General features: G+C 42.8%; 1 protein-coding gene across 1 annotated transcript in view; it reads left to right on the top strand.

The window, feature by feature from the left end:
* SCUBE2 (signal peptide, CUB domain and EGF like domain containing 2) overlaps nt 1–11667 on the top strand; it is a 38031-nt gene extending 26364 nt beyond the window's left edge. The window contains exons 17-22 of the mRNA XM_026034741.1: nt 4102–4269; nt 6534–6695; nt 7892–8089; nt 8249–8401; nt 10188–10267; nt 10939–11667. Of these exons, the coding sequence (XP_025890526.1) occupies nt 4102–4269; nt 6534–6695; nt 7892–8089; nt 8249–8401; nt 10188–10267; nt 10939–11091 (914 nt within the window). The 3' untranslated portion in view covers nt 11092–11667. The remainder of the gene's footprint in view (nt 1–4101; nt 4270–6533; nt 6696–7891; nt 8090–8248; nt 8402–10187; nt 10268–10938) is intronic.
* The last annotated feature ends 674 nt before the right edge of the window (nt 11668–12341 follow it).

Genomic DNA, 12341 nt, shown 5'->3' with positions numbered 1-12341 from the left:
TCAGCCTTGGAATAGATTTTCCTGTCTGGCTTTGATAATTCTTGAAAAACTTGGATTTGTTTAACAGAAGAATTAGCTGGTGATGTTTGAAACCTCTGTCAAAAACCACATCCTCCTCGCATCAAGGGAGCATGAAACTTCCACTTCAGCCTTTTTCTTCCTTGGACACTATGAGATTCTCTGTCCTTCATTTGCATCTTCCACACACGTTTTGATGAAATTTATAGAAACGTACTATCTTTTAAACCTCTCTGCTGTCTTTGTCAAATTGCTGGAAGTTCAAGGAGGAAAAGGAGGAGCCATAAAGCACTCGCAGGCAGCGTCATTCCGTAAACAGCATTTTCTCTGAAAACCTCTCCCAACGGTGTGATAAAGGCAGCATGAGGTGGTAGCTGCTGCTCGCACTGCCAGACAGAAGTAGCTAAAAAATACAGTGGACAGAGGAGAACAGAATGGACATAGAGTAGGAGGAAGAAGCTACAAATGGGTGGGAGAGTAGATTTGTTTGTTGAATCTGACTGTTTTGCATAGCTGCTGACAACTGGAGAGGATTGACTCTCTGTTTATATAGGCATGGTAATGATTCTAGGGAGAAGATGACACTATAACATGAAGTATCAGGTCAGCAGATGGATTTCCTGTGATTGGTGGATGTGATCTCAGGACAGGTGGAGAACTTTGGAAAAGGATTTTGCCTAGTCCTGTCTGAGGGAGGAGAGAGGGAGCAAAGTAAGTTTAAGGTCTTGCAAATCATCTATGATGCAGATAGTGAGAGTACCAGACTCAGTTCTTTTCTTTCTTTTTTTTTTTTTAATATGTGTATTTTAAAACAAACTACTTGGATGTAAGATTAGATATAACTTTATTGATTCAGACAGGCCCTGTCCTGGTGCTCTTCCTGTGACAGATTCCTCTTGGCAGAGCACTGTCTGAAACATTACATGCATCTGTGTAAGAAGGAAAGCACAGTGCCTGCTCTAGCAGCTTTTTTTCTTAGGTAACCAGCCTGCAGTTGCAGCACTAAGCTAAACTACATTTGGTTTCCCAGTTTTCTTGACTTTAACTGTTACTGTCCACAGTGGCACAAAATGCAGAATAAAAGCTCCAGACGCACCAGAAACAGGTTAGGCATCATTTCCAAGGTAGCTCATCTTTCTGAATATGTCAAGTGCTTGTGTACAGCCAGTGTATTATAAAATAGCGGAAACATGGCTATTCTGCCTGCTAACCCTCTGCTTGCCCTCACAATCAGAGATTTCAGACAAATCCTTAAGATACATCACTGTCTCATGTGACTGAAGTGCGTGTACTGCTAAAAACCCAATAGCTTCAAGGATGCTGTTTCAGCATCAGTTTGCATCAATTGTTTGTGTTTTTGCTTATAAAGTTAGGCATGGTTCTTAAGAAAATGGTGAGATGGTGGATCATGACCTCCTTTGAGGTTCACCTTCTTAGCCACTGAGTACTACAGCATTTGTCTATAGGAGCAAATGCTCAAAGGCTAATGTGTTGAAAAGAGGGGAAGAGCCTTTAAATGTCTTTGTAACTATTAATCCTGATTCCCTGTGGGCCTCCTTCATTCTTTTTTTTCCCCCTTTCTTTTCTTTCATGTTTTTGCATCAGAAAAGCTTTCACATATATATATTTTTTTCTCCTAAAACAGCTGCATGAGATTCAAGACCAGGGTTTTAATGGGCATTGAAGACAGACAAAGCCAGTGGCTGCAGAAATGAAGTCTACTGAAGGCAATTGGCTCTTTTGTTCATGTGCAGCAAAACAACCAGGTTGATGAAAAAGAGCAAAGCCAGCCAGTAGCACTCCGATTTAATGCTGCTGTTTGCAAGACTTTAGCCTTTGTTTTGGAGTGGGCATCTCCCATGTATCAGAAGGGACTGTGCAGTTTCTGGTTTTGTGAGATGAGGCTTGTAAACTTTGTAGCTTCATTTAAACAAATGCCCTGAAAGGAATTTAGTCTGCCTTGGATGAGGGTTCTTTTTTGTTTTGTTTTGTTTTCTTAAGAGGAGACTCATTTGTGTCATCCTAATTCCATTCACAATTGTATGGATTTCCGTGGGATGATTTCTGTGTTCATGTACTGTCTCTGTAATGAATGCTGCTGTAATTGAGCCTAATGTCAATTAGATCTGTTTGTTATGGTAAATTGGGCCCTGGTAAGTGCAGTGAGTTTCTGAAACCTGCCTTCCTCAACACCTCTGCTTTGTGCTGGAGTGGGTTTATAGGAGCTGTTTGGAAGATCTCTGAATTGAAGATGGGGAGGAATTAGGAGCAATCCACAGGAAACATGTTTGCAGATGAAACTGTCCGGACACTTGTTCCACTTAAAAAGCTTGTCTTTTTGTAGTCACGTAGAAAAAGTGGTCAATTTAAGAGCCTAAAGCATTCAGGCTTAGGCATCACTTTGAGTAATTTTCATATTTAGAAAAAAATGATGGTAGTTTAACCAAAATTACAATTTAAGGTCGTATTTGTGTTTTTACATGTGTCACTGTGAAGTTACATGCTGTGGCTTGTTTTGTTTTGTTTCCTCTTTTGTTTAAGAAGGAGGCACCAAAAGTTCCAAATGTGGATGTGTGATTAGAAGGGAGGCAGGTCACGAGCAGGGAGCAGAGGACAGGCAGCCTCTAGTGAGGCCTCTCAGTTTGCCTTGGCCAAATAGGCACAAAGTGTTTGGGGAGAAATAGACTTGCACTGGACTTCTCATTAACTCTGAGTGCCTCAAGTCAGTAGGCACCTCTCAGAATCACCTTTACTTACCTTGATGTCTTTTCTTGTCATGGAAATGAAAATAGTGCTCTCTCCTTGCCTTGTTAGAAGGGTTGCAATGAAAGCTGTAATTCATTCATGTTGAGCTGTACAGAGAGTACAGAGATGAGTGTTCTGTAGGAATGTTTATAACATAAGAAAGACTTGAAAAGCTTGGGAGCAAATGAATGTGTTTCCTTATGAGAGCAGAAGTGATACGTGGTGGACAAATCAGAACCAAGAGGGTCTCCTTCCCCGCCAGCTTTCGCTGATGAGCTACAGAGCACTGCTTAACCTGCTCTGCTTTATTTTTAAGCTGAAGAGGAGTGCTCACTATTCCACCTAGTGTATCAGCCATAAACTAAATTCTTCATCATTGATCATGACCGGTAGTTAATGCCAGGCTTGTTGTTAGTCGTATATCCTGAAATGAAGCCAAGGCCAATTTAACTTCCTAACAAAACAGCTATTCAGTGAGTGATTTAGTGGAGCTATAAACTTAAACTAACAGTTTATTATTGTAACAGCTCTTTAAAAGGAAAGTTTTTTTCAGTGCAGCTGAACTGCAGCAGTATTTTGTGCCTTCCAAAGCAGGGCAGTTACTAAGTACTGGCATGGAAATTAGTTGTTTTGTGGAAAGTTCGAAAAACTTTTTTTTTTTGTGGTTCCCATAAATATTCCTGGATTTCTTACATAATATCAGTTTAAATAAATTCAATCTAATTAGGTTAAAGGTGTCTATGTACCATACAGAAAATGGCAATTCAGAGCGCAGATAATGATACCTGAGACCCAGAACCAGAGGAATGGCAGGAGAGTTTCCCTAGTTACTGAAGAGTGCATTCCGTTTAGGTTTGTAAGGTTGCACAAAATTACTGTGCTTGAGGTTTTCATGTAATTTGGCAACATCAATGTTTAGGCCATTCTAACAATCATTAAGATTAAAAATGCTTTTAGAAAACTCTAAGCATGTTTTTGGCACCTCAGTTTCCGTGTTGATAGTTGAAATCTGGGGGTGTCCAAGGACTCTTTAGCTGGAAAGAGGCAACAGTGAGTGACTATGTGATCACACCATACAGGTGAGCAGAGATTGCTGGACGCACCTGCGGCAGCCTTGCATAAGATGCCTGGCAGCTCACAGAGGAACTGGGCAGCACCAGAAGCTGCCAATGTCCATTTCAGTGTGACAGGGTGCAGCGTGTGCACCCAGTGCTACGAGTTGCCTGCACTGGGTTCTCAGCCCTGGGCCTGCCCTTCCCTGGGGGAGTTGAGGGCCCCGGGCAGGCTCCCTCCACCACTAAGCCACAATCTGAGGCAAGTGTGTCCTTCCTCCTGCAGATCAGTGCTCTCCAGGCGAGCACTCCCTTGATGGCTTCAAGCCCTGTCTGCCGTGCCCCGTTGGAACGTACCAGCCGGAGGCCGGGCGGGTGTCCTGCTCTCCCTGCGGAGGAGGGCTGACCACCCGGTACAGTGGCGCATCCCTGTTTCAGGACTGTGAGACCAAAGGTAAGAGCAAGGCACCAGGAGCTGCACTGCTGTGAGGCAAAGCTGCAGCTTTGGCTTCCAATGGGTGTTGCAGGAAGGGTCCCTCTTTCAAGGATCTTTCCTGCCAATCAGTGCCTGGCTGCACAGAAACTCGATGGAGCCTCAACTGATTGTTATGTGAGACTCAAGGAGGCACTGGGAAGTGGGAGGAAGCTGCCTAGTGAAGTCATCGATCTGAGTTAGAGAAGGGAATTCTGGAGGAGAAAAGTCTTGGGGGGAAAACCAATAATTCTGTGACATTTTAATTCTGAGCACAGCAGCCTGCTTCAAAATGTGGAGGAGGAAATTGCGGACCTAGAGGATAAATAAGAAAATGATTTCTTCATATTCTTAATGAAACTGGCCTGGATGCCTTGGGAGATATTTGAAAAGCCAAAATTCAACTCAATAGTGCAGTAACTCACAGATCTCCTATGAACTCGACCATAATAGACTGTCATGCAATTTGTCCCCAAAGTTTGGCTCATAAAAGTGAAAAACAGGTGGGATTGTATCTTTTAGAATGGAAGATCTTGTGAACATTTGAGTTATCTAAAATCTTAAAAAAAAAAAAGCTACCTAAACCAGCTAAATTTGTCTTTGAAAACACCAATAAAACTCACATGCATAGAGAGAGAGAGAAGAAATTGCTGCAATTGCCTGCTGTCTTAAGGCATGAATAAGAGCCTATCACTTCTATCAAAATCACAACGAATAAAAAGTGGTAATAGAAAATCTATTCGTATAGAGTAGAAATAAGCTCCTGATGCAGATTTTTTTTGCTAATTTAGCCACACAGAATTCTTGAGCATCATTTAAGATGTGTATGCTGTTGAGAACACTGGGAATTTGCAACGTAATGGAAGAATCTTGCAGTTTGATTGAAGAGCTAATACTTCTGGTAATAGTGTGATAGTTAACAGATTTCTTCAGTGAAGAAATACTGAATCCACAAACACTGCTACTTCATACTCAATTTTGCAAAGTAAGAACATTTAAAAATTAGCAAAACAAACTCTGATCAAGATAAGAGGAACTGATTTCAGATTTATTTAACACAACAGGTTAAAAAAGAGTCTGTAAATGAGGCTCAGTTTTTGAATTAAAATTGAGATTTTTATATCATCTGGAATGAATGGCTCAGGGCCTTGTGTGTATGAAAGGCCACATGAGACACTGAATCTGTTTAAATCACAGGTGCAAAAATTTCTTGGAACTTATATCTGAAACATTTGGAGGAGAGGAAAAAAAAATTGTGTAGAGAAGCACTGCAGAATGAGTTAGCTGAATCAAAAGCCTCATCAAGAAAAAGATTGTTTGGGAGCAAGCAAAGATTAAAAGGAACACAAAAAGAGACTGTGCAGCACAGAAAACTGCATTTGAAAGGGCAGGTAGTGAATTATTTTTCAAGTCAAGCTGAGAGAGGTAAACTTGCCAAGTGAGATGAAAGGAATCGGAAAATATCTTCAGTACCACGAACTAAAACGGCAAAGGGAGAGGCCAGGGGGAGTTAAGAGCTAAGATAATCTATGGCCCATGCTGTTGCCTGCTTTCTGTCAGGTTTCAGTACAGGTGATGGGCATGCAGGATAGCTAAGCAAAATCAAATTAAAACAATTATATTAGAGATGTAAGCAAAGCCATTGGAAATCTCGTGTTCTCAGATTGAATTGGGAGAAGAAAATCTTCCTGTCTGCATTGAAAAAAATGGAATAAGAAGATGCTGGTCTGCTAGAAAGATTTTTTTTTCTCCCTTCTTGTGTTTGCATGTCTCATGTCTGCATCTCCCATAGAATATGTTAGTTATGAAAGATTTTGTATGTTAGGGTAGGGGTTGGCTTTGGTAATGCAGCAGGTACCCTCAGGAACTCCCTGTGAGGGCTATAGCTTGTGTCTTCTGGTAATGTGAGTGATGTGATGAAATAAAGTAATAGCATATGAGAGTAAGTAATAGAAATAAAAATAATAGCATGTAAGAATGTCCTCATAACAAAATCATGCTGGACCTCCTCACTCCATCTTCTGCACACTGGTCTATAATACTACAAATGGGATTTTTTTGAACTTGGGCAAAGTGATTTTGTGAACTGAAATATGGAAATTTAATTCATTTTATGACCTTTATAGTTCATGGGTATAGCACAAACACTGAAATTAGAATATGCCCTATAAAAATGTGTAAAAAATGAATTCTAATGTGCTGCTGTCTTATTTTAAAACCATTCTGCCTTTTTAAATACCTTCCAGTTCAGTGTTCACCTGGTCATTTTTATAATACTACAACTCATCGGTGTATTCGCTGCGTAGTTGGGACATATCAGCCTGAGTTTGGACAAAATTACTGTATTTCATGCCCTGGAAACACTACTACTGACTTTGATGGGTCAACTAATGTAACACAATGCAAAAGTAAGTATAGCAAGATGCTTTGACAATCTCTTACAAGTGAAAAGGCTGGGTCATAAATGTTCAGGTTGACTGTAAGGGCACAATTGAGCTTTAGCAGGAAGGTTGAAGAGAAGGCAGTGGTGTTGCCCCTCTTGCTGCCTACCTGCGTCTCATCCAGAGTGACTTACTGAGGTCCATGGGAGACTACCTCTGCAGACCAGTTCTACCACTCTTCTCGAGGCAAGTGATGCCTCGTCTTGCCACTGACTGTTGGGTCATTCTGGGTTTTGCTATTGAATCTTTTCTCCTGTGATAAAGCAGAGTGAGTTTGTGTTCCTCAGCATCATGATTTCCTTTTCTTCTATCGAAAGGAATGGAAGTTGGCTCAAAAAGTCACCTTGGCTCTAGTAAGCATTTTTTTTCCTTAATAAAAACCTCTGAAAGGAGCATTTGCAAAGAGAGCCGCTGTTCTAGGTTATCGTAGCTGTAGTTTGGAAAGTCGAGGGTAAACTAAAGAAGAGAAAACAGAGACGAGAGAGGAGACTTCTCAGAAAAACCTCTGGAGTTCCTTGTGTAAACACCTAATATATGTATACATACATATATCTATAAGCCTGTTCCTGGAACTACATGTGCCTCGCTCAGAAGCTCTTCTCCCTGGGCATGTTGCTCTTGCACATCCACGTTATGGTTCTGCAGTACCCAGCCTGCTGGGATCATGCCAAGCTGGGCAGTTTGGCCAAAGCACCTGCCTGGGGCCTTACCCCTTATTGAAGGTTACGGCACTGTAGCCCTGCCGGGGTGCTGACCTGTGCAGAGGGAAGGCCTGTGCTCTTCCCTGTCGGTGCTGCTGCAGACGTGGCATCTGCACAGAGCAGCTTCCAGTTAGACTCTGAATACTGACATAGTTCCCTGTCTGGTATGAGCAAGTGAAGCATCCTCACCTGACCATTTTCATGTCCTCTTACAGCTGTCTTGCTGTTTGGCTGTGGGTTGGTCACTAGCAACTCTTGTACGTTAGCAGAGATGAACCTGTATTTCTCCATGCTAATTAATCCATCAAGGCAGAAGCAAGCAATAGTGTGAAGTTGGCAAAGAAGCTTTAGCTGCATTAGATGCAGACAGCAAAGTGAGTGTGCCTGTTACCCAGCGACTGTACAGGGCGCTGCCGGAAGATCTTGCTCTGCCTGGTGCTTCATGCTCTCCTGCTTTTTCAGACAGGCAGTGTGGAGGGGAACTGGGAGATTACACTGGATATATTGAGTCCCCAAACTATCCAGGGAACTATCCTGCAAACGCCGAGTGTACTTGGAATATTAACCCACCGCCAAAGCGCCGTATTCTGATTGTGGTGCCAGAAATATTTCTGCCAATAGAAGATGAATGTGGAGACTACCTGGTGATGCGCAAGAGTTGTAAGTCTGAAATATATCCTGAAGCGGATGGTATCTGTCTATCAAGATGAATGCATTTCTTGACTTGGCATTTGTTCTTTGTTTGCTTTTTTGTTTTTTAATTGCCAATAACTGTGAAATTTTGTCAGATAACTGGCGATTTTGTGTTTTCTTTGAAAGCGTCTTCCAATTCTGTGACCACATATGAAACCTGTCAAACCTATGAACGTCCTATAGCTTTCACATCAAGGTCTAAGAAGCTGTGGATCCAGTTCAAGTCAAATGAAGGGAACAGTGCCAAAGGATTCCAAGTTCCCTACGTAACATACGATGGTAGGTGGATGTGAACAGCTGAGCGTGGCGTGGACTAGTGCAGCTGCTGCAGCGCATAACTCCTTGTGGGCTGCTTGACCCCGCTAAGAAGGGATAATTCAGCCCTCTTGCTAGTGTCATTACTAGACTGCTTCCAGTAGCTCTCTTCGTTTAAAACTAGGTTAAGAGTCTCTGAATTGTGCCATAGTGTTAAGCGTAATCGTATTTCCAGTCTTTCACAGACTTGAACAAGAGCTGGGATTCTGGGCTGCAGCTCGTAAAAGCAAAGTGCAGAACTCGCAGCCTGGATGTGTTTTATGTCTTTTTAAGCCTTCCTAATTCCAGATAGCTTCAGGGGCACAGTGTCCCTAGTTAGGGTGCATACGTAAGTGCTGCCGTGATCGTTGTGTTGCTCCTACCAGGTGTCTTCTGGCAGCAGGTACTCCTTTCAGCTCAGGCTCCTCGAGGTGCTTGCCCACACGACTTTGCAGTGGGGAGTGTTTGGAGCTCCCCTCTACAGATGTGGGGCTGCCAAAGCGCTTGGGGCTGGCAGTCAGCCCTCATGCAGAAGGTGTGCTGCTGGTGACAAGATGTGTCATCAGGGTGAGGAGTTGCAGTAGGCTGTGCAGCATCTGTGAAGATGACCAGGAGGCAGGGTATTCACAGAGACCATACAGCTCCAGAAGTTGCAACCACCTTGCAGCAGTGGAGTTGCTGGAGGGCTCTGAACTGTGTGAAATGCTACATTCTAACACTGTAGAAGAAGGCTGGAAACTGTTCACTTCTCACAGAAACAGAAAGGCTTTTCTTCATGAAGACTTGCAGTTGCGGAGCAAGTTCAGCCTCCTTTAGGTTGAGGAGGCTCTGGGCATGGCTTCAAGAGAAGCAGCTGGCCCAACAGACCGTTTTACCAACATGTCAAAACACCCAGGAGAGACGGCAAATGATTGTTGTGGGTAACTCTGTGCTGCAGAGAACAGAGGCATTGATCTGGTTTTGGGCTCCCCAGTACAAGAAAGACACAGCTACTGGAGCAAGCCCTGAGTAGGGCGCTAGAGCATTTCTCTTATAAGGAACGGTTAACAGGGGAATCTTTCCAGTGTATGCCAATATATTAAGGAAGACTGTCAAGAGGATGAGGCCAGATTATTTTCAGTAGTGGCCGGTAATAGGGCAAGAGGCAACAGGCACAAACTGGAATATGGGAAGTTCTATCTGAATATGAGGATAGTTTACCCTTGGGGTAAACCCCAAGTTTACCCTGAAGGTGGCAGAGCCCTGAAACAGGCTGCCCAGAGAGGCTGTGGAGTTTCCTTCTCTGGAGGTATTAAAAACCCTCCCAGATGTGGTCCTGTACAATGTGCTCTCGGTGACCCTGCTTGTGTGGGACAGAGCTTGTACAAGTTCATCTCCAGAAGTCCCTTCAACCTCAATCATTTTGTGATTTATCCTTCTAAACTCAGAACCCGTTCCCTCCCATATTGAAAAAAAGATAGGAAAGCTCCAGATTTTTTTGTTAGTGGTGTTGGATTGAAGCAGGTCACATGATTACAGTATGTATTACAATCTTAGATGCCTTATGGTTTCCTTTGCTTTTGACAACTGATGATGCTCAGCAGAAAACACTTGATAGCCTCATAGTTAAGTGTTGGCTCTTCTGTAAATAAAGTGCAATTGAAATACTTTCCAACTGCTAATGAGAGCTGAGTAGCACTGATTCTGGTGGGGGTAGAATTTACATATTTAACCATATTGAATGCGTAACTGAAATGAACCTGCAAGTGACTGTCTTGTGCATTCTTAATAGAGGATTATCAAGAGCTAATAGAAGATATTGTTCGGGATGGTAGACTTTATGCATCTGAAAATCATCAAGAAATACTTAAGGTAAATTTCTTCCACTTAAAATGTTGCGTTTGACTGTGAATGACCCTAGTTTTTGCCAATGAGGTTGTGTCCTGCATGGTGATGGATTTGCCCCTTAGTGCAGTAGACAAGTTGCATGTGCTCCGCTTGTGCAGGGCAATCATTAATAGCCCTTTGTCTAGGGAGATTAAAGGTGGGTCAGACCTACTAGGAATGTATGTAGTCATTTATAGTAAGGACTTAGGTCTCGTGTAGTCTATGTAGGAAAGGATCGGTGAAGAAACTGAAGGACATGGGATTTCATTTCATTGTGTAGAGTTTAGTGCTGCTGCTACTATAGCCTGTGGATTAGCAAGGACTTCCCTTCACTGGGTTAGGAGACAGTTGCATGGACAAGTTATGGGATGCCAGTCCAAGCTGTCTTTCCTTCACTGGATGTTAGCCCCAGTTTTTGGAGTTTTGCTGCTCTCGAAGGTAAGAGGAAGGAGAGAGCCCTGGCACCACTAATGCTCAGTGTGACAACTGACTTTGTGAGAACTGAATGTCTTTCTCACTGTACAGATCTGAGAGCCTCTGAAACATTGGTACTTGAAAAATAAAATTCTTATAATCTGAGTGGACTGGTCATTAAACTTTGTTGATATTCCACCTTTTCTATGGTATGACTGGAAAATCTGTTTTCCTTTTTCTAGGATAAGAAGCTGATAAAAGCGCTGTTTGATGTGTTGGCGCATCCACAAAACTACTTCAAGTACACAGCCCAAGAATCAAGAGAGATGTTCCCCAGATCCTTCATACGACTGCTGCGCTCTAAAGTTTCCAGATTTTTGAGGCCTTACAAGTAGTTGGTGCTGTACTTAAAGTATTAACTGGCCCTGGGCATGCACAGAGAGGTTGTAGTAGGTGGGACTGCTTTCTGTTTTGCTCAGTGGTGTGGAGAAACTCTGGGAAAGCTTGCCACTCAGTTCTGTTCTTGGCAGAGTTTGGCTTTCTCAGTTAATATAAATATTTTCATGACCAGGATTTTGATTCCTTTCCAGATGATACCTTTTGGGTGCCTATGATACCTCATGGGTGTGCATATTAGAGACTGCCCATAGTTTCTGTAATGGGATGGTACGAGCAGAAGTTTGTAGAGCTCTGGTGCTTCATCAGTAAGTCTAAAAGCTACCGAGGACAGACTGGCCAAGTAGTGAGTACTGTGCATAAATGTGCAGTACCTCATCAAAGCCAGGTTCACTTTCAGCCTCACTGAAAGAGAGGACAAGATTGATATCTGTTAACTTTTATTGTTCAGAAAATTCAGAGCTAAGATTGAAATGGTTTTAATCTAAACCAGTGAGTCCCGGAACTGCACAAGAGGTCATTTGCCCCTGTGTTGTATACGGCATATGGAGGAATAAGTAAATTGTTGAATATTAGCTTGAATGCTCTAGATCTGGGTTATGTTGTGTTTCTCCATATCCACGCTGCTGATGCATTGGTTTAAATGAGGAAAGTTGGGTGCTACAATAATGGAAAACAGACCCTGACCCACTGGTTTCTTCCGTTTTGACCTGACTGGGCGCTGCAATGGAGCAGATCCTTTGCAAAGTCCCAGTGCTCTTTCCCTGTACATGGGCCTGGATCAGAATGAGGCATTGCCTCTTCAAAATGGTGTAAAGCTCTGTCTTCTGAGCACCTACAGTTGAAGTCATAAACCCCAGTTTACATGGAGGCTTTGCATGCAGATTATGCTCCTGTACATCATGGTTTAAATCTGTATAAAGTTCTTAAATGGGCCCCAGTCTTCATATTCTTTATACTGCGTGAGCAGCTTGCTGGAGAGGAGTGCATGGGCGAAGATACTCCTCAAACAGACTGAGGTCACAGAGCAAGTCTGGGGCAAACAGCAGTTCCCTGAGCCTGGGTCTTTCTTCAGTTGCCTTTCTTACATGAGAGAAGGTTGTTCTGGAAGGGTCTGTAGGGACAAATACATTGAACAAAATGTTTTTGTTATCTGGGTGCTTTTCTGACCACTTATGTTACATTGCTGACCTCCAGCCCTGCAAACTGTTTCTGCAGTGGGATGTTCTCTCTGGACCTCCTGTCTGGA

Source organism: Nothoprocta perdicaria, unplaced genomic scaffold, assembly GCF_003342845.1.
Source record: "Nothoprocta perdicaria isolate Ctin4 unplaced genomic scaffold, notPer1 scaffold_15, whole genome shotgun sequence".
NCBI classification, from domain to species: Eukaryota; Metazoa; Chordata; class Aves; order Tinamiformes; family Tinamidae; genus Nothoprocta; species Nothoprocta perdicaria.
The sequence above is the reverse complement of the archived record's forward strand: the minus strand, read 5'-3'. Positions and strand labels throughout refer to the sequence as shown.